General features: G+C 32.6%; 2 protein-coding genes across 2 annotated transcripts in view; both read right to left on the bottom strand.

The window, feature by feature from the left end:
• LOC143075832 (fibrinolytic enzyme, isozyme C-like) overlaps nucleotides 1-22,489 on the bottom strand; it is a 125,697-nt gene that overhangs the window by 69,588 nt on the left and 33,620 nt on the right. The window lies entirely within an intron of this gene.
• The window catches only part of LOC143076921 (uncharacterized), a 38,506-nt gene that overhangs the window by 10,596 nt on the left and 5,421 nt on the right, over nucleotides 1-22,489 (bottom strand). Inside the window, exons 2-7 of the mRNA XM_076252819.1 lie at nucleotides 7,945-8,024; nucleotides 6,971-7,136; nucleotides 5,037-5,330; nucleotides 3,949-4,015; nucleotides 1,974-2,026; nucleotides 244-294 (exon numbers count right to left, since the gene is read on the bottom strand). Coding sequence (XP_076108934.1) covers nucleotides 244-294; nucleotides 1,974-2,026; nucleotides 3,949-4,015; nucleotides 5,037-5,330; nucleotides 6,971-7,136; nucleotides 7,945-7,965 — 652 coding nt within the window. The 5' untranslated portion in view covers nucleotides 7,966-8,024. The remainder of the gene's footprint in view (nucleotides 1-243; nucleotides 295-1,973; nucleotides 2,027-3,948; nucleotides 4,016-5,036; nucleotides 5,331-6,970; nucleotides 7,137-7,944; nucleotides 8,025-22,489) is intronic.

Below are 22,489 nucleotides of genomic sequence, written 5' to 3' on the forward strand. Positions count from 1 at the left end.
TGAAAGTATATATTATGTACGTGTGCAGATTTCACATGTACTATGGTTACATGTGTTATACAGCATTGGCTTTCAAATATTCGACTTAAAGCATACATGGGGAAGGTAAATCCAGACAAGCACTTCAGACATATGAAATTCACAACTTGATGTTTTTATTAGCCAATTATGCACAAGAATACAATTACAGTTGTATATCAACTAAAGGAGAATATCATTTTGGTTATATGTGTTGTTACTTACAAGCCAACAAGATCAAGATGATGTAACTGACAAGGCGTACATTGGAGTATCCTGAAATCATAATATGGTATTTCAATTGAACTCAATAAAAATATTCAACATTACGTTACATTTTACAACCAAAGTGTGTGAATGAAAAATATAAAGACTTTTTTGTTTCGTATATATAATTTAAAGTTCATGAAAAATATTTCAAAAGATAAGCAATTTAATTGATCGCTATTCTATAAATATTTGCTTTATCTCATTTCCCATCTCAAGCTACTCTACTGAAAAGGGTTAACATGCCGAGGACATCAGCTAACGTAATTGTTAAAAAAAAATAAAAAATAACGAAACATGGATTATATATGGTATTCTTGTTCAAGGAAGTTTCTCGACTACATCTCATCTCAGAGCTATCTCCCTTTGACATGTTGGATGGGATTGATACAGAGATATTCCTCTTGTTTGCAAAACTATACAGAGTTTATACACGAGAATGGTCAATGCACTGATATTCTTTAGTGTAATGCATGGAATATATATGGAACAGTATTTCGTATGCGCCTGCGATTTTGGTACTCAAATATAATAGGTAAAACAAAACCTCTGTGCAGTGGTATTTAACATATGTTAATGTTTAACTAGTGACTAAGCTTAACCATTTGTGATGATCGATTGATCGCCACAATTATCGTCACTTTCAGTATCTATTGCACTGTGTCGTGATGGTCTCCTTGTATAGATGGAATGAACAAGAATGCCAGAGGAAACCACTGACATGCGGTAGGAAACCTGACAAACTTAGTTTAAGAGTTGTTTGCACCAACAACATGCTGGATTCGAACTCTCAGCATAAGTGTTATTGATGGACTAGCGATACAGAAGTGGGATTAATTAGACCTCTCAATGATAGAGGTTCCTATTAGTGCATAGCTGATAAGCAAAAGACCTTAGAATACATGTGTAAAAGCTATGGAAATATTTAATATGCAAAGAACATAAATCATAATATATACAAAACGGATGTTTCCCAAAGGTCTTATCAGGTTACGCTTATTTATCAATCCTTTATTGGTGGATTTTACATATTATATAAGTTAAATCGTATAATAAAAAAGCAAAATGAGGTTGTTAAATTTGATGTATGCCTTTTTGTACTTTGTTACATTTGTTTGTTTTTATAGTGATTGAGATGATAACACAATGTTGACTGCTGTATACTTATCTTTTACCTTTTAACCTATTGTGTCTGTTTGTTATGTTCACGCATTACTGCCAATATAATGAAATTTGATGCAACTGTCATACAAATGAAAGATTGAGCTAGTTATAAAACCAGGTTCAATCCACTATATTCTAGATAATAAAATGTCTGTACCAAGTCAGGAATATGACCGTTGTTATCAATCCGTTTGATATATTTCAGCTTTCGATTAGGAACATTTATTTTTTAATTTTTCTCGGAGATCAAAATTTGGTGTGTTTTTACTTTTTACAAACACTTCGTATCCCAAACTGTTAATAACAGACGTTTGTGAAACATGTCTCAGCTTTGAAATATTCCATCGTAAGTATACAAAGTATCGATCTTCGAAGACAAAAAAAGAACATGTCATCATAACCAACTAACTGAAATAAAAGTATATGCTTGTCAATCTGACCACCGTTGAATCACCAAATGTTTTGGATTTCTAGCATCACATATTCATGTACTGAACAATATTTTGCGCATATACTCTACTTACGATGTATTTCATTTTGAATGATTCTCACAGTTTGGTTATGTCTGTTGTATGACCTAAAAGATACAAATCAATAGACTTTTAAATAATTTATTAATTGTAAAATTAAAATATAATGCAGTAAAATTAAACATTACTTTGACTAAAATACACACGAAATGCTGAAACATATTATCGTGTTCATGTGTTGTGCATTGTTTACTTTTTTATATACGCTTTAGTATGTTATAAGGTAAATATGAGATTTTAAGTCAAATCGGTGAACGCTAATTGTCCTTTTAACATGTTCAGACCAGAGAGACCTATCAGGACATTTATAAACGATAATTTTACTTCTATTCTGCTCAGAAAATTGCACAGTTTTATTCAATTGGCCTTCCGAGTTGATGGTTTCAAGTTGCACAATTGTGTCCTCATGAGAAAACATTTACATATAGTTGTAAATTATGTGAAAATGTTTATTTTTGCGGTTATTGTGTTACTTTGAGAAGTTATTTTGTATATTTTATGTACAAATTATTTACATAGGGGAGCGGGTATTCATGACAGGAGAAGTATTAGGAATATTTATTTTAAGGTAAAATGGTTTGCATAATAACCATTTCTTTTTCCCGGAAGTGTTTTAAACACGGATTTAGTCGACATGACACACTCTTATGTAATGCTGCATGTTTGGTTATGTAATGCAAATGATGGCACTCGCTAGTACTAATATATGGTCATTAAGCAGTATAAAGAAAAACAGTAATAATAGAAAAATAATCTTATTAAAAATGACGTATCATTATAGAACTGACAGGATCCCTTCCGATTTAGAACTGTCAGAACTTGTTCTAGGTTAGAACTGTTCAAAACGTCTTCTATCACACACTGTTTATAACTATATTCTGAAATGTTCTAGAGAGGAACAGTTCTCTCCACATTTCCTTGTATATTTTAAAATATCGCGTTGACAACCGCACGTATTGTTGGTCATCAACATTCCACTATTAATCGTTTAGTTAAAGACTATCCGAGATCAAAAAGACCCCCTATGCCATCTGCTAGGGAAAATCAAGCATAATGAAGCTTGGTCAGGAAGAAACCCATTGCATACAATACAATCCTAAAATGAGAGTGGTGGGCATACAGGAGCCTTTTAACAAAAATTGTTTGAGATCGACTCATCGCTACTGGTTATCGTGCGATAAGACCATTTCGGGGACCTTTGTTTACGAATAGACACACAGTTGTCCGTATCCAATGTAGTGCAAGGCTCGCCAAAGTTGAAAATTAGCATCGTGGAGGAAGATCCATTGTTCCAATGGAATTCGGTTTATCTTCCTTGGTCCGATCGTAGCCCGGATTTGAACCATATCGAGCATATATGGGACACTTTTGAGCGTCATGTGCGCGAAAGGACACCCCAGTCCAAACACGTGGCATTGTAAAGTTCGACTACAGTAAAAGTTGTAAAATGCAGTTTTTTGTACAAAAACACTTCATTATGTTATTAAAATTGTGGTTAGATAAATCTTTTTTTTTTTCAAACATTTTTTGTTCGTTAAAATGCCAATATAATCATAAACTATGTTTCAATATTATTTTACAAATATTTTATCATATTTCATCCAGAATAAAAGGCTGATTTTTCAAGTTTTAAAAAATCAAGGTGTTGCAATACTTTTTTCCATGTGTATATAATGGTTTATTTTTACAAATTGTGACTTTGATGGCACTCATATCGCATCTTCTTATATCTGAGAACTGATTATAACTTTAGTCTTCCTTATCATGACATTTTGAAGTGATATTTATTAGCATGGCTGATATGTCTATGTCGCCAAAAACTCAAAATATACTTAAGTACCAATTATGCTTCGTGTGGAGTTCAATAATTTGTTTAAGGATTTTTTTGTGTCCTTTTTACATGAAGCAAATATAAGTATTCCATGTCAGAGGGAAACTTACCCTTGTGACAAAGGACAAGTGAACTTACATTTTTGGCTGTATTTCCTCGCAATTGACGTCCGTTATTTTCTTATCGTCAGGGATGCATTGGTAATCTGCAAGGAATATATAAATTATTATCTATTGATTTGTTTAACGAAGGTTTGATACTTATCCATCTTCGGATTTCAAATGTTTGGTTTTGGGCGTTCCTGATGAAGGTTAACCCAGAAAAGCGCCTCGGACGCAAGAAATTATTAAACGTGTTGTTTTCAATTTTTTTACTGTTAATGGCGTTTTACACTTAATTAATTTGACGATGGATGTGTACTGGTTGATATTTGAGTCTAAGATACATAACCCTTTTTTTCATTTGTTCTATTTGAACTGGATGCCTGGAAATGCGAGTACTCTCAGATATGTTTACAAAACTTTGAATTTTTCGAAAAACTCAGGATTTTCTTGTCCCAGGAATAGAGTATCTTAGCCGTATTTGGCACAACTTTTTGGAATTTTGGATCCTCAATGCTCCTCAACTTTGTACATGTTTGGCTTTATAACTATTTTAATAAGAGCGTAACTGATTTGTCTTATGTAGATGAAACGCGTGTAGTAAATTATAATCCTGGTACTTTTGATAACTTTATGTAATAGTTCCATTCTCAATTGCATTAGTTTTTTTTATACCCTTCCAGTTTGGTCTATGTAATTTGATCGACGTTTTCATTTTTGTATCGAATTGATAAGTAAAGCTCCCATTTATAAGCCTTTCGTTTAATGGTTGTCGTTAATTAATGTCTGTGATAAACGATTGCCTATAATTGTATCTACTTCACTATGTTGGATAGTTATCACATTGGCAATCATGTCACACTTCTATTTTTCCATATTAATAGAATTCGTTTGATTCAGTCAAACAATACTTTTATAAATGGTTAACGCAATATTTTTGTGACTTTGCTCTCAAATTTAAACTTATTCTTGTATCTCTGCACCAGTTCAAAGGCTAGCGGAACGACTGATTATCCGCTTACTTTGTTTTAAATTGATGAAATAAAGATATTTCATAAGGAAAGAAACTGTATATAAAATAAACACTGTTTATCCTTAATTCATAAGTATGACAAAACAACTTACCTGCTGATAGTTGTGTACATTCAACTTTAAAGCAAGAGCAATCCTCTTCGGATGGTATACAAAAACAACGGTTTTGTGGTTTTGAAACATGCGCATATCCCCTTGTGTAGTCACAGCGACAAACAGTATCAATGCTAGAAGACTCATTGCTGTATACCACCTGTCCCTCTTCGGAACACTCAGATTTTCTGAGTATACATTTACTGTTTCCATGGGTGGTGAAAACAATAGGTTGAAATCTTTCTACGTTACATTTTGCTAGATTGAACAACGGTTGGAACACTAGTTTACTTCCTATAAGTAGAAATCCTACTTGATATATTAAGGAGTATGTACTGTCGAAGATTTCGGTGCAATTGTCAATTAACTGTTATGGCTTTGATAATTCAGTTAAATTTTGAATTAACCGGACATTAGTTGACTGATGTTCAAACAAGCTCAGGCTAAAGTAAAAACATGAATGCTGATGATTTTAAGCATGCTTTTAGTGACCCAAATTTATGTATCACATTTAACACAACTATCTATGCTGCAATATTATTACTGTACGGTATTGGATTGTTATTCTTAATTTTGCGGCAAACAAAACCCCTAACATCATTTCGAAATACCTTGTTATAACTATTACAAAAATATCTGCTATCTATATATTAAGATAACAAATCAATCTTACATAAGTCGATAAGGATTATATCTAATGGATACAAAATAACAATTATAACAAAATAATATAGCAACAAGTTGAAGTCCGGTTAAACCAGTTCCAAACACAAGGCCAGTTGTATACACATGTTAAGAAATCAGAGAAGATTGCACTGATTGAGTAGGTTATAAATCGTCTTACGTTAATATTGGTAATACTACACGGTGGATATCAGAATACAGACTGCGTTAACAGTCAATGGCTGTTTCCTATTACGGAATTCAAAAGGTTGATAGGCTATTACAACATCTGTATTTGTTATTGCTACTGCTTTAAAATTATCAAGTGCAATAGCCAATAAATGAAAGTATAGAACAACTTATTTCCAGATAAATAACTTACCTATACTACTGTGGATTCATTTTTATTCGTGGTATACCAATTTTCGTGGGTTTCGTGGGTCACAGCGAACCACGAATTCAAGAATTCAACGAAGAATAATCCCGATAAATGTGTATGGAGTCGGATGTTTATTTCCGGTTGTGTTATGCAGTTCTATTATAGTGTTGACTAGCGATAAACATTGTAACATAACACGTGTTTTTTATTGAAAGAAGATACAGTCAAGTAGTTTAATTAAATCAATAATAAATATATCGAATATCAGTGATAATTTACTTTTTAAAATTGATTAAAACTGTTCATGGAAAACAACTGCAAGTTGTTAATTACCGTGTCATAGTTTGGTTTACTAGTGATTAAAAATCAATAGGATTAAGTACGGGGATATTGCCCGTAGGTAATATTGTTTATGACAGGAACATTTATTTTCACACCTTTTACTTATATGACTGTTTATTATATCGTGATTAGGGAAATGAGCTTAAGTTTTGATTGCCTTATAGAATTCCGACAAGCATTTATCAATTGTAAAACAAACAAATAATTAGTTGTTTTTGTCCATTATTGTAATAGAAATTTTCAATGAACACTTTAACCTAAAATGACCAAGCGAGGATTTTGACAATTCAAAACTTTTTCAATGAATTCCTTCTTTTTTCTTTGTTTTATTATTGATTAAACCAAGGATGTTATATGATCTCCTAAATCAAAAACAAATCAACGAATTATGTATCTGATTTTTTGTTTGTTTTGTTATCAGCGATCCACGAATTTACGTATACCACGAAACGATTTTTTTTCACTATCCACGAAAATTGATACCCACGAAAATAAATGAATCCACAGTAATTAAATCAAGATTTTAAGAAACGAGTTTTTAACTAGTTACCTATACTACTTTGATCTGAACCTAAACAATTCTCCTCGTATTTTCCTTTCAGTAAATGGAACACACACACATATTTGTCTTCCAAATAACACGAAACGTTTGCTCTCAATCTCCATTCTGACTTGACTGGACATTTAAGGTCATATCCAGTTACTGTTGCAAATACCTAAAAAAATAAAAAAAAATATTAAAAAAAAAGATATCAATTTACGATTTCCCTCACTTCAAACAATATGAGTAAAACTGTTTGGCCAAACTACTAGTTGTCTTTTTTCATAATTATTTGAATCATGAATTATAACGGAGAAGTTACATTAACAGGGAAAACTTTTGATATTAAACGATGTGAAATGTTGAAAATTAGAACAACAGGCCGGGTATACTATCTCTTTTCATAATTAATGATAAGTTACATTTTGTGTAATTTAGCTCTATTAAAAAACTTTGCATGCAGTTAATTCAGATAGAAGTTTTATTATTAAATGTTTGATCTTAATTGTGTACGTTGAGATACATAATGCTTACGGACTTCACTGTTAAAGTTACTTAGCTGGCATTTATTGATCCAAAACGGATATTTGTTTACCTATATAGTTCCTAAATGACATATATAGACTACGTTTTTTGCACTTTGAAAATTGATGCATACTGTGTGTGAATATTGGGTTTTATAAACTGCATTTGATATATCATAATCTTCGAACACTTAAATGAACTGTGTGAGTTAAAAGCATCCAATTTAGCAATTACATGAATAATGTTTTCTGATGTACACGTGATAATGACAAAATCGTAAATTATCTACTGGAAAATAAGGTATTTTTTATCAAATGATACTATGTACTACTATTAGATAGAAGAGATAGATTAAAGCGGGTAAAAATGAGATCATATATAAATTTGATTTTTCATAGAGTGAATGCATTGCGACGTCAAAAACTTTAATGGTTGATATCTGTTATAGGATATTTTACCAAGATCAGCAGAATAATCATTTTGCCGAATCATGCGTCAATGTACCAGTATTGTACTGTTATCTGTCGAAACTGAACATCTGTATAGAATAAAAACAGAGTTAATAAACATCATATACATGTATAATATAGTTGGGTCAAGTCTCGCATCATCAGCCCATTGGGTGTGGCAATCGTTTACTTGAGGTCCAAATATATAAGCATCGGTATAGTTTAGATGTTTTTGTAGTATATATCTTTTTCATTGCGACAAAAACCTTACAGAGTACATTTATTAGAAACTGAGATATTCTAATAAATGAAACTTTCACAGAAATATTTTTTATGATATAAAGTACCGTAGTGTGTAAGATTATGTACGTTATTATATTGACGTCATCGTTTTAAATTATTGAAACAGTTGCATTGGAATGTCTTGTTGGAGACGTTTTAAGAAAATGTGAGTAAGATGAATTGCAATTATTAAAAATATGTTTTTTCTATTTGTGAACATAAATACTTCTTTTGAAGTTGATTTACATAGCAGACTCGTGCTCAACCCTATTTTTTGTTTTGGATCGTGTTACTTAGTTTTTATGTCTTTATTGTGTGTCCTGTGTCCTACTATTTATCCGTTTGTTTGTTTCTTTTTTGTCCATGACGTTGTCAGTTTATTTTTTATCTTTGAGTCCCTCTAGTATCTTTCGGCCCTCTTTTAAACAAAAACGTTTAAACAAATATTGTTTTGCAAAATGTTGTATCGACAATCGTTTGTGCCGATTTATCAGTGAAGCACTGTAAAAAATGCAGATTGAAATGCGTTTTTATTTTATGGAAGTCTACTTTAACAATTTTTGGGGAATCTCAAAATTCCTTGCCTAATCTTAATTGACACTCAAATATTGGCATATATCATCATCAATATCGTCATAAACATAACACAACTTTTTACAAACGTTTTTTTTTATCAGGGAACAACTTTCCGATAATACCAAATGATATTTATCTTTGTAATGTGTTAGTCCTTAAACTTTCCCAATAAAACATCACAGTTGAGAATTTCGTAAACAAATCGTGCGAATGGTGTACAAAAGTATAGCAAACGATCCTAAATGAGATTTTCAAATCATTATACATTGTATGTTTGAATTCCGCACATCATCTTCCGCACCATAATCTGTTTTTTAAAGGATAGAATAATCTTGGTTGTTGTTTTTTTCCAAAAAGCAGACCTTTAAAAACTAAAAACAAGGACTAATATTTTCTCCTTTTGTTTATTTAATTTAGAGAAGCCGGTTAGATTGATCACAATTTTTAACAGTGGCCAGTAATGTTCAATGGTTTATGGTTTCTGTTTTATTTGTATTAAAACAGTTGAGATTACGAATTTTTGTGAGAGTTTTTGTTTGAATTGTTCTATTATTATACGATTTCCTTTCTTCAGTTGCTTCATATGTTGAATATTAAACTTTATATGCCATGGGCTACATATAATGCAACGACACCAACAACAAAACTACCTCATAAATAAAAACAAAACAAAATGGCCATCATGAATGTTGTTACGGCCAGAAATCGCCTTTAAATTGTAGCCAACAAAAGACACAAATCAATAGTAAAATTTAACAATATTTAATATACAAAAGTTTACAAAAGGTATTACACAAATATTACTGTTAACTTAACTGTCAAAATATGAGTCCAATCTGTTATCTTTATCTGTATCCGGAAATCTTAATCTTTCGGAATCCAATTTGAATATTATGTTCACTACTAATGTCACAATCCAGTATGATGTTGTTTGTAGAATAAAAGTGTCAATCCAAATGCTGTGAATACTAATGTCTATCAATGTCTATGTCCAAGTTTAATTATGAGAGTTTAACTTTAGTGTCTGTATATATAGTGTTGTCATGGAAAATTCTAGAACACTCTATAATGGAACATTGTGGAAAATCCTGGAAAGTTACAACGGAAGTTTCTGGAATAACGTAGAAGTTTAAATTACGCATCTTTTATAAGGATCATTCTAGAAAGTTCCAATCATTCTGTGATTGTTCCAGTGATTCCTAAACTGCATAGTTATAAGATTATTTGGTAAACAACTATCAGGCCATACAACACAAATTAGGCCAACATAAATAAACATAATAATTACAATATCATAACACCTCCCCCCTTAAAAGAAGTTTTAGTGTAACAAAAACTTATCATGAATAATATGAACAAAAATACATAATATATACAAAGTGATTTAATAAGCTCTAGATAAAGCATCAGCTATTACATTATCTTTACCCTTAATATGTTTTACAATTACATCATATTCCTGTAACAATAAACTCCACCTAGTCAACCTCTGATTCTTGTTTCTCATTTTATGCATGAAGGTGAGAGGATTATGATCAGTATAAACAAGAATAGGATATACAGTGGGATTCAAATATACATCAAAATGTTGAAGTGCTGACAACATTGCAAAACACTCTTTTTCAATAGTTGAATAATTTTTCTGATGTTTATCTAATTTCTTAGAAAAATATGATATAGGTTTTTCAACATTATCATCTGTCTCTTGATATAAAACAGCTCCTATTCCTACATCGCTTGCATCAACGGCAAGTTTAAATTGTTTTTCAAAGTCTGGAGTAATCAGAACTGGACTGTTAATTAAAAGTGATTTGCTATTTTCAAAAGCTTTTTGACAATTTTCACTCCAGATAAATTTAGAATCTTTTCGTAAAAGATGAGTCAATGGTTGAACAACAGTAGCAAAATTTGAACAGAATTTTCTGTAAAATCCAATCATGCCTAAATATCTCATAAGTTGTTTTCTATTTGTAGGAGGTGGGAATTTGGAAATAGCTTCCACTTTAGCCATAATAGGTTTTACTTGACCTTGGCCAACTGTATGCCCTAAATAATCAACAGTGGCCTGACAAAATTCACTTTTACCAAGATTAACAGTCAAATTTGACTTTGACAATCTATCAAAAGTATCATATAAATGTGTTAAATGCTGTTCCCAGCTATCACTACATACAATAAGATCATCAATATAAGCATAACAACAGTCTAAATCTTTTATAACATTATTGATCATTCTTTGAAATGTAGCTGGAGCACTTTTCATGCCAAATGGCATTACAGTATATTGAAATAAGCCATCTGGTGTAACAAAAGCTGATATTTCACGAGCTCTCTGTGTCAATGGAACTTGCCAATAACCTTTCAATAAATCAAATTTGCTCACAAACTTTGCTTGACCAATATTGTCAATACAATCGTCTATCCTTGGAATCGGATAGGAATCAGATTTTGAGACTGAATTTACTTTTCTGAAATCAGTCACGAAACGAAAAGTTTTATCTGGTTTTGGCACCAGGAGACAAGGAGAGCTCCATTCACTGTTACTCGGCTCAATAATATCATTGTCAAGCATATATTTTATTTCTTTTCTCATAACTTCAAGTTTGAGTGGATTGAGCCTGTAAGGATGTTGCTTAATTGGACAAGCATCTCCGACATCAACATCATGACAAACAGCAGTGGTTTTGTTTGGCACATCTGGAAAAAGATTTTTATAAGAAAATACCAAAGTTTTTATTTCTTCTCTACGATCAAAAGACAGATGTGCAAGTTTTGAATCTAAATTTGACAAAATTTCTGAATTTTTCAATCTAACTGTCTCTTCCATAGTTTTACAACTAAAAATTGGTTCAATAACATCTGGTTTGTCATGATTGTTCTCAAATTTAACCATGCCTAAAGTGGCAACTGGTTTACTATCACATAGAACATTAGTACGCTCAAAATATGGTTTTAACATATTAATATGACACACTCTATTTTGTTTGCGCCGACCTGGAGTTTTTACAATTAATTCAAATCATTAATTTTACTCTCTATTGTATAAGGACCACAATATTTAGCCTGTAAAGGATGTCCAGGGACAGGCAGAAATACAAGTACGCTATCACCAGGCTCAAAAACTCTGTCCCTGGCATCTTTATCATACCATATTTTCATCTTGTTCTGTACATTTTTTCTGAGCAATTTGACAAGCAGTATACAATTTTTCTTTAAATCTAGATACATAGTCTAAAAGATTCAAGTCAGTATGTTCAGTAAGCCACTTTTCCTTAATCAATTTTAACGGTCCCCTTACAGTATGACCAAATACCAACTCAAAGGGACTAAATCCAAGGGATTCTTGAACAGCCTCTCGAACCGCAAAAAGTAGAAAGTGAACTCCATCATCCCAGTCTCTGTCAAATTGAAGACAAAAAGTTCTAATCATGTTCTTCAATGTTTGATGAAAACGTTCTAAGGCACCTTGAGATTCTGGATGATAAGCACTTGATCTGTACTGAGCAATCCCTAACTGGTATACGACTTGCTGAAATAAACCTGACATGAAATTTGATCCCTGGTCGGACTGTATAGACTTAGGAAGTCCTACTAATGTGAAAAATTTGATCAAAGCTTTGACGATAGTAGGTGTCTTGATATTTCTGAGCGGAATAGCTTCAGGAAAGCGGGTAGATGTACACATGATTGTCAATAAATATGCATTTCCAGTCTTGGTCTTTGGTAAAGGTCCAACACAGTCAATTAGAACTCTGCTGAAAGGTTCGTCAAAGGCTGGAATAGGTAGAAGTGGTGCTGGTGGTATTTTCTGGTTAGGTTTACCAACAACCTGGCATATATGACATGATTTGCAGTATTCTGCAACATCATTTCTAAGTTTAGGCCAGTAAAAATGCTGCAAGATCTTAAGGCAAGTCTTCCTTATACCTAAGTGTCCAGCCAAGGGGGTGTCATGGGCAAGACCAATAATTTCTTGTCTATAAACTTTAGGCACCACCACTTGGTATAGCACTCTCCATTCCTCCTCTGGGGTAGCATCGGGAGGCCTCCACTTCCTCATTAAAATACTGTCCTGATGGTAATAGCATTCGGCCACTTTGTCTGCTTCCTCCTGTGGTTGAGCCCTCTGGCTGAGCTGAAGAACCTCAGGGTCTTTATGTTGTTCTTCGAGTAAATTATTTCGGTCTAATGAATGGCTGTTCACATCTGGCCATGGCATAATAACATTTTTGTTAACACTAGGTGGTTTTATAATTGCCTATTCTGAGTTACCAGGACCTTCAATGTCAGCTATGAAAGTGTCAGAAAGGTCCATGTAATCAAACTTGTCTGTTTGCAAATTATCATCTTGTTGTTTTCTAGCCATCGCCCTAGTAACAACACAAGCTGGATATAATTCAGCATCATCTTCAGGTGATTTAACATCCACCACCGGTTCACTGGTAACAATTGGTTCAGCAACCACTTTGTTCCTAGCTAGATCATTTCCTAGCAATAAGGTAACACCCTCAACAGGGAGATTAGGACGAACACCTACAACAACTGGTCCAGTTATTAAATCTGACTTCAGATAAATACGATGGAGAGGAACATCTATACAACCCAACTCTACACCTTGTAACAAAACGGAGGCACCAACAGAAGTCTTCTCGGACAAAGGCAACACACCTTCTAACAATAAAGACTGAGAAGCTCCAGTGTCCCGTAAAATTTTAATAGGCTGAAGAGTGGTATCATCAACAATAGCAACAAACCCATCAGACATAAAGGGTTTATATTCCTCCATATAATCACAAAAACTGGACTTAAAAGCCTGACTCGCAGGACATTCCAATGTACTGGCAATATAAGGTGTCGTACAAGCACTGGTTATCGGCTTATTATCTCGTTCATTCTTCTTCTGGAGTCTAGAACAATCAGCCATCAGGTGACCAATCTTCTTACAATAAGCACAAGTCAGTGACTTCTTCTCAAAAGTATCAAATTTTGGACTAGACATATTATAACTGGACTGACTCTTATTCTGTGGAACAGGCTTACTATCAGTACGCTCAGTGCTTTGATTTTTGTAATTTCCACTGGAAGTATTAACATTTTGACCCTTGAAACTTCTTTTATGTGAAAGAGTATAATTATCTGAAATAACAGCTGCATCATGTATTGACTCAACAGTTTTGTCGTCTAAATGTGTTTTTAATTCTGAATGAACACATTGTTTAAACTCTTCTAATAACATCAATTGTCTTAGTTGATCAAAATTGTTTTTTGTTTTCTTTGAAGTAAGCCATTTATCAAATAGATCTTCTTTTTCCCGAGCAAATTCCACATATGTTTGTGAATCTAACTTTTTATAAGATCTAAATTTCTGTCTATATGCTTCTGGTACTAGTTCATAAGCTTTCAAAACTTCCTGTTTTACCATATCATAATCAGAACTTTTTTCTGATGGAAGTGCGGAATAAATTTCAGCGGCCTTACCCTCAAAAACACTTTGCAGCATCGTAGTCCAATATGGTTTCGGCCATTTCAAATTATTTGCAATTTTCTCAAACTGTGGAAAATATTTATCAACTGTTTTTTCACAAAATTTCGGAACCAAACGTATATTTTTTGCTGCATCAAAATAATCTGATTTCGACTGGACGTTAGTGTTATTTTCCTCTTTGCCAATTTCAATTTTCATTTTTTCCATCTCTAGCCTTTCCCTCATTTCAAGTTCTTTTAATTTTAATTCAAGTTCTTTTAATTTAAATTCATCTTCTTTTTCTTTTTTATCCATTTCCAACCTTTCCTTCATTTCAAGTTCTTTTATTTTCTCTGTCTCCTTCATTTCCAGTTCTTTTAATTTAAGTTTATGTTCTAATTCAAGCTGTTTTAATTTAAAGGCGTCAACGTTTTCGACCTTAAGATCAAGAGCCTCTTCACCTAAAATTTCTGATTCAACTAATTTGTCTATAACCAAATTTTTTATAACTTGTTTTCTCATAGATACTTTAAAAACTAATTTCAGTTGTTTAGCAAGCAACACTAAGGCCAAAATAAAAAGATTGTATGTTTGCCCAAACGCGACCGACCCAAAATAAACCCGCCGACTCAAATTCTTTTTTTACGTTTTTTTGAAGAAATTTTTTTTTCGGATTTTTTTTTGGGTCCGCTCCGTCATCGTACAAAACTTAATGTTTGTCGTCTTTGCGTTTGAAAGTAACTGTGAATAAGATTAAAAGAAAGCGTATAAGAGACGCAGTTAATCGATTTTCGATGTTCTCTGTTTTTATCTTCTGATTTAACGAACGTAAAGAAGTAAAACAAGTGAAGTGGCACAGTTTTATTTACGCTGTAGTTGTCTGTACTACCAAACCCTTACCTATATGCTCAATGTTAATTTCATCGTGTTATCGAATATCTGATAAGAATATTCAGGTAGATTTGTTCAAAACCATGTGCAATCGAATATTTTCAATGTTATAATTTCTGACAGGAAATGGATCCGGAAGTTGCGAATTTACAATCTTGCAAGAAGATTTTGTTTTTACTGAATAAAAAGGAATAATTTCTTGATAAATTGTTGTCTTTAATTATAATCTTCCTTTATCATGTAAATTAGATGCCCTTTTATTCAAATACATCAAATTTACAAGTCTCATTAGACAAGATCAGTATGTTGCTGTTTGGGAGAATTTGATAAAAACTATAATTGCTCACAGAATCAGAAATATAATCTTAACTGAATGTAACTCCTTCTGAATAATTTATTGCAATATAAATATAAATCCCTTTTGACAAGAGAAATCTGACTTTTGTCAGAAATATTTTTTTCACATGTGCAAAAGTAAAAACATGTTATCGACCCCATATTGGATTTTTATACAAATTTGTGAGGAAGCCTCTGGAACCACGACCTAAAAATAAAAAGTCTTCAGAAAACGTAAACTTTATGCAATTATATTTTATCAATAATGATTATTTTCAAAAATTTAAACTTGATTATTTAAAGAAATAAAATTATAACAAATACGTTTTTAGTTTGGAGATTCTACAGAACATGCTTTGATCTATTTATAGCCAAATTAGTTTACCTGTGTGATAATGTAAAATATAAATTTGTTTTTGTTTTCAAAACATAAAAAAGACACAAACTATTAAAGGATGGTAGATAATAATTCATATTAATATTTTAGGACATTTAATCTATTTTAATAGAAATAGGATTTAAAAACTGCAAACAAATTTAATCATTACATAATCAGCTGATATTTTTTTTTACATAAACATCGTGTTGATGGAACTGTTGAAAATCACTTCATAAATCCACCAGCCCTTTCACACAGTTAGCAATTGTCAGGGTTATAAACATCTCAGGATCCAAATCATATTGTAGACTAATTTATTGATAGAGGTTTTAAATTCATGGCTTTTGGTTGTCTCTACAAAGGTTTGACGGGAAAAAAAGATATACTGTTTTAAGATCTTTTAATATTTTCATGCAAATTCTGACAAAAAAAAAAAAAAAAAAAAGAATTTGCCTTCCTACCTACCCACACCCAGTCATCATGGGTCGGGTTTGGGCAAACTGAAATATTTTTAATTGTGGCCTAATTCCTCTTTCTTTAAATTATCAAAACTCTCCAGGTCTGGCGTTTTCAAAAATTTACCAGCATCAAATGCCATTTTGTAGAATTTTGTTGGCTAGTTATAATACAAATACTAAACAAATTTTGAATAAAATATTTTTAAGCTCCCGGACGAGCCCCCAATTTCTGTTACGGCCAGAAATCGCCTTTAAATTGTAGCCAACAAAAGACACAAATCAATAGTAAAATTTAACAATATTTAATATACAAAAGTTTACAAAAGGTATTACACAAATATTACTGTTAACTTAACTGTCAAAATATGAGTCCAATCTGTTATCTTTATCTGTATCCGGAAATCTTAATCTTTCGGAATCCAATTTGAATATTATGTTCACTACTAATGTCACAATCCAGTATGATGTTGTTTGTAGAATAAAAGTGTCAATCCAAATGCTGTGAATACTAATGTCTATCAATGTCTATGTCCAAGTTTAATTATGAGAGTTTAACTTTAGTGTCTGTATATATAGTGTTGTCATGGAAAATTCTAGAACACTCTATAATGGAACATTGTGGAAAATCCTGGAAAGTTACAACGGAAGTTTCTGGAATAACGTAGAAGTTTAAATTACGCATCTTTTATAAGGATCATTCTAGAAAGTTCCAATCATTCTGTGATTGTTCCAGTGATTCCTAAACTGCATAGTTATAAGATTATTTGGTAAACAACTATCAGGCCATACAACACAAATTAGGCCAACATAAATAAACATAATAATTACAATATCATAACACCTCCCCCCTTAAAAGAAGTTTTAGTGTAACAAAAACTTATCATGAATAATATGAACAAAAATACATAATATATACAAAGTGATTTAATAAGCTCTAGATAAAGCATCAGCTATTACATTATCTTTACCCTTAATATGTTTTACAATTACATCATATTCCTGTAACAATAAACTCCACCTAGTCAACCTCTGATTCTTGTTTCTCATTTTATGCATGAAGGTGAGAGGATTATGATCAGTATAAACAAGAATAGGATATACAGTGGGATTCAAATATACATCAAAATGTTGAAGTGCTGACAACATTGCAAAACACTCTTTTTCAATAGTTGAATAATTTTTCTGATGTTTATCTAATTTCTTAGAAAAATATGATATAGGTTTTTCAACATTATCATCTGTCTCTTGATATAAAACAGCTCCTATTCCTACATCGCTTGCATCAACGGCAAGTTTAAATTGTTTTTTAAAGTCTGGAGTAATCAGAACTGGACTGTTAATTAAAAGTGATTTGCTATTTTCAAAAGCTTTTTGACAATTTTCACTCCAGATAAATTTAGAATCTTTTCGTAAAAGATGAGTCAATGGTTGAACAACAGTAGCAAAATTTGAACAGAATTTTCTGTAAAATCCAATCATGCCTAAATATCTCATAAGTTGTTTTCTATTTGTAGGAGGTGGGAATTTGGAAATAGCTTCCACTTTAGCCATAATAGGTTTTACTTGACCTTGGCCAACTGTATGCCCTAAATAATCAACAGTGGCCTGACAAAATTCACTTTTACCAAGATTAACAGTCAAATTTGACTTTGACAATCTATCAAAAGTATCATATAAATGTGTTAAATGCTGTTCCCAGCTATCACTACATACAATAAGATCATCAATATAAGCATAACAACAGTCTAAATCTTTTATAACATTATTGATCATTCTTTGAAATGTAGCTGGAGCACTTTTCATGCCAAATGGCATTACAGTATATTGAAATAAGCCATCTGGTGTAACAAAAGCTGATATTTCACGAGCTCTCTGTGTCAATGGAACTTGCCAATAACCTTTCAATAAATCAAATTTGCTCACAAACTTTGCTTGACCAATATTGTCAATACAATCGTCTATCCTTGGAATAGGATAGGAATCAGATTTTGAGACTGAATTTACTTTTCTGAAATCAGTCACGAAACGAAAAGTTTTATCTGGTTTTGGCACCAGGAGACAAGGAGAGCTCCATTCACTGTTACTCGGCTCAATAATATCATTGTCAAGCATATATTTTATTTCTTTTCTCATAACTTCAAGTTTGAGTGGATTGAGCCTGTAAGGATGTTGCTTAATTGGACAAGCATCTCCGACATCAACATCATGACAAACAGCAGTGGTTTTGTTTGGCACATCTGGAAAAAGATTTTTATAAGAAAATACCAAAGTTTTTATTTCTTCTCTACGATCAAAAGACAGATGTGCAAGTTTTGAATCTAAATTTGACAAAATTTCTGAATTTTTCAATCTAACTGTCTCTTCCATAGTTTTACAACTAAAAATTGGTTCAATAACATCTGGTTTGTCATGATTGTTCTCAAATTTAACCATGCCTAAAGTGGCAACTGGTTTACTATCACATAGAACATTAGTACGCTCAAAATATGGTTTTAACATATTAATATGACACACTCTATTTTGTTTGCGCCGACCTGGAGTTTTTACAATTAATTCAAATCATTAATTTTACTCTCTATTGTATAAGGACCACAATATTTAGCCTGTAAAGGATGTCCAGGGACAGGCAGAAATACAAGTACGCTATCACCAGGCTCAAAAACTCTGTCCCTGGCATCTTTATCATACCATATTTTCATCTTGTTCTGTACATTTTTTAAGTTTTTCTGAGCAATTTGACAAGCAGTATACAATGTTTCTTTAAATCTAGATACATAGTCTAAAAGATTCAAGTCAGTATGTTCAGTAAGCCACTTTTCCTTAATCAATTTTAACGGTCCCCTTACAGTATGACCAAATACCAACTCAAAGGGACTAAATCCAAGGGATTCTTGAACAGCCTCTCGAACCGCAAAAAGTAGAAAGTGAACTCCATCATCCCAGTCTCTGTCAAATTGAAGACAAAAAGTTCTAATCATGTTCTTCAATGTTTGATGAAAACGTTCTAAGGCACCTTGAGATTCTGGATGATAAGCACTTGATCTGTACTGAGCAATCCCTAACTGGTATACGACTTGCTGAAATAAACCTGACATGAAATTTGATCCCTGGTCGGACTGTATAGACTTAGGAAGTCCTACTAATGTGAAAAATTTGATCAAAGCTTTGACGATAGTAGGTGTCTTGATATTTCTGAGCGGAATAGCTTCAGGAAAGCGGGTAGATGTACACATGATTGTCAATAAATATGCATTTCCAGTCTTGGTCTTTGGTAAAGGTCCAACACAGTCAATTAGAACTCTGCTGAAAGGTTCGTCAAAGGCTGGAATAGGTAGAAGTGGTGCTGGTGGTATTTTCTGGTTAGGTTTACCAACAACCTGGCATATATGACATGATTTGCAGTATTCTGCAACATCATTTCTAAGTTTAGGCCAGTAAAAATGCTGCAAGATCTTAAGGCAAGTCTTCCTTATACCTAAGTGTCCAGCCAAGGGGGTGTCATGGGCAAGACCAATAATTTCTTGTCTATAAACTTTAGGCACCACCACTTGGTATAGCACTCTCCATTCCTCCTCTGGGGTAGCATCGTGAGGCCTCCACTTCCTCATTAAAATACTGTCCTGATGGTAATAGCATTCGGCCACTTTGTCTGCTTCCTCCTGTGGTTGAGCCCTCTGGCTGAGCTGAAGAACCTCAGGGTCTTTATGTTGTTCTTCGAGTAAATTATTTCGGTCTAATGAATGGCTGTTCACATCTGGCCATGGCATAATAACATTTTTGTTAACACTAGGTGGTTTTATAATTGCCTTTTCTGAGTTACCAGGACCTTCAATGTCAGCTATGAAAGTGTCAGAAAGGTCCATGTAATCAAACTTGTCTGTTTGCAAATTATCATCTTGTTGTTTTCTAGCCATCGCCCTAGTAACAACACAAGCTGGATATAATTCAGCATCATCTTCAGGTGATTTAACATCCACCACCGGTTCACTGGTAACAATTGGTTCAGCAACCACTTTGTTCCTAGCTAGATCATTTCCTAGCAATAAGGTAACACCCTCAACAGGGAGATTAGGACGAACACCTACAACAACTGGTCCAGTTATTAAATCTGACTTCAGATAAATACGATGGAGAGGAACATCTATACAACCCAACTCTACACCTTGTAACAAAACGGAGGCACCAACAGAAGTCTTCTCGGACAAAGGCAACACACCTTCTAACAATAAAGACTGAGAAGCTCCAGTGTCCCGTAAAATTTTAATAGGCTGAAGAGTGGTATCATCAACAATAGCAACAAACCCATCAGACATAAAGGGTTTATATTCCTCCATATAATCACAAAAACTGGACTTAAAAGCCTGACTCGCAGGACATTCCAATGTACTGGTAATATAAGGTGTCGTACAAGCACTGGTTATCGGCTTATTATCTCGTTCATTCTTCTTCTGGAGTCTAGAACAATCAGCCATCAGGTGACCAATCTTCTTACAATAAGCACAAGTCAGTGACTTCTTCTCAAAAGTATCAAATTTTGGACTAGACATATTATAACTGGACTGACTCTTATTCTGTGGAACAGGCTTACTATCAGTACGCTCAGTGCTTTGATTTTTGTAATTTCCACTGGAAGTATTAACATTTTGACCCTTGAAACTTCTTTTATGTGAAAGAGTATAATTATCTGAAATAACAGCTGCATCATGTATTGACTCAACAGTTTTGTCGTCTAAATGTGTTTTTAATTCTGAATGAACACATTGTTTAAACTCTTCTAATAACATCAATTGTCTTAGTTGATCAAAATTGTTTTTTGTTTTCTTTGAAGTAAGCCATTTATCAAATAGATCTTCTTTTTCCCGAGCAAATTCCACATATGTTTGTGAATCTAACTTTTTATAAGATCTAAATTTCTGTCTATATGCTTCTGGTACTAGTTCATAAGCTTTCAAAACTTCCTGTTTTACCATATCATAATCAGAACTTTTTTCTGATGGAAGTGCGGAATAAATTTCAGCGGCCTTACCCTCAAAAACACTTTGCAGCATCGTAGTCCAATATGGTTTCGGCCATTTCAAATTATTTGCAATTTTCTCAAACTGTGGAAAATATTTATCAACTGTTTTTTCACAAAATTTCGGAACCAAACGTATATTTTTTGCTGCATCAAAATAATCTGATTTCGACTGGACGTTAGTGTTATTTTCCTCTTTGCCAATTTCAATTTTCATTTTTTCCATCTCTAGCCTTTCCCTCATTTCAAGTTCTTTTAATTTTAATTCAAGTTCTTTTAATTTAAATTCATCTTCTTTTTCTTTTTTATCCATTTCCAACCTTTCCTTCATTTCAAGTTCTTTTATTTTCTCTGTCTCCTTCATTTCCAGTTCTTTTAATTTAAGTTTATGTTCTAATTCAAGCTGTTTTAATTTAAAGGCGTCAACGTTTTCGACCTTAAGATCAAGAGCCTCTTCACCAAAAATTTCTGATTCAACTAATTTGTCTATAACCAAATTTTTTATAACTTGTTTTCTCATAGATACTTTAAAAACTAATTTCAGTTGTTTAGCAAGCAACACTAATTCCTCTTTCTTTAAATTATCAAAACTCTCCAGGTCTGGCGTTTTCAAAAATTTACCAGCATCAAATGCCATTTTGTAGAATTTTGTTGGCTAGTTATAATACAAATACTAAACAAATTTTGAATAAAATATTTTTAAGCTCCCGGACGAGCCCCCAATTTCTGTTACGGCCAGAAATCGCCTTTAAATTGTAGCCAACAAAAGACACAAATCAATAGTAAAATTTAACAATATTTAATATACAAAAGTTTACAAAAGGTATTACACAAATATTACTGTTAACTTAACTGTCAAAATATGAGTCCAATCTGTTATCTTTATCTGTATCCGGAAATCTTAATCTTTCGGAATCCAATTTGAATATTATGTTCACTACTAATGTCACAATCCAGTATGATTTTGTTTGTAGAATAAAAGTGTCAATCCAAATGCTGTGAATACTAATGTCTATCAATGTCTATGTCCAAGTTTAATTATGAGAGTTTAACTTTAGTGTCTGTATATATAGTGTTGTCATGGAAAATTCTAGAACACTCTATAATGGAACATTGTGGAAAATCCTGGAAAGTTACAACGGAAGTTTCTGGAA

The sequence above is a fragment of the Mytilus galloprovincialis genome, chromosome 5 (genome assembly GCF_965363235.1).
Source record: "Mytilus galloprovincialis chromosome 5, xbMytGall1.hap1.1, whole genome shotgun sequence".
Taxonomy (NCBI): domain Eukaryota; kingdom Metazoa; phylum Mollusca; class Bivalvia; order Mytilida; family Mytilidae; genus Mytilus; species Mytilus galloprovincialis.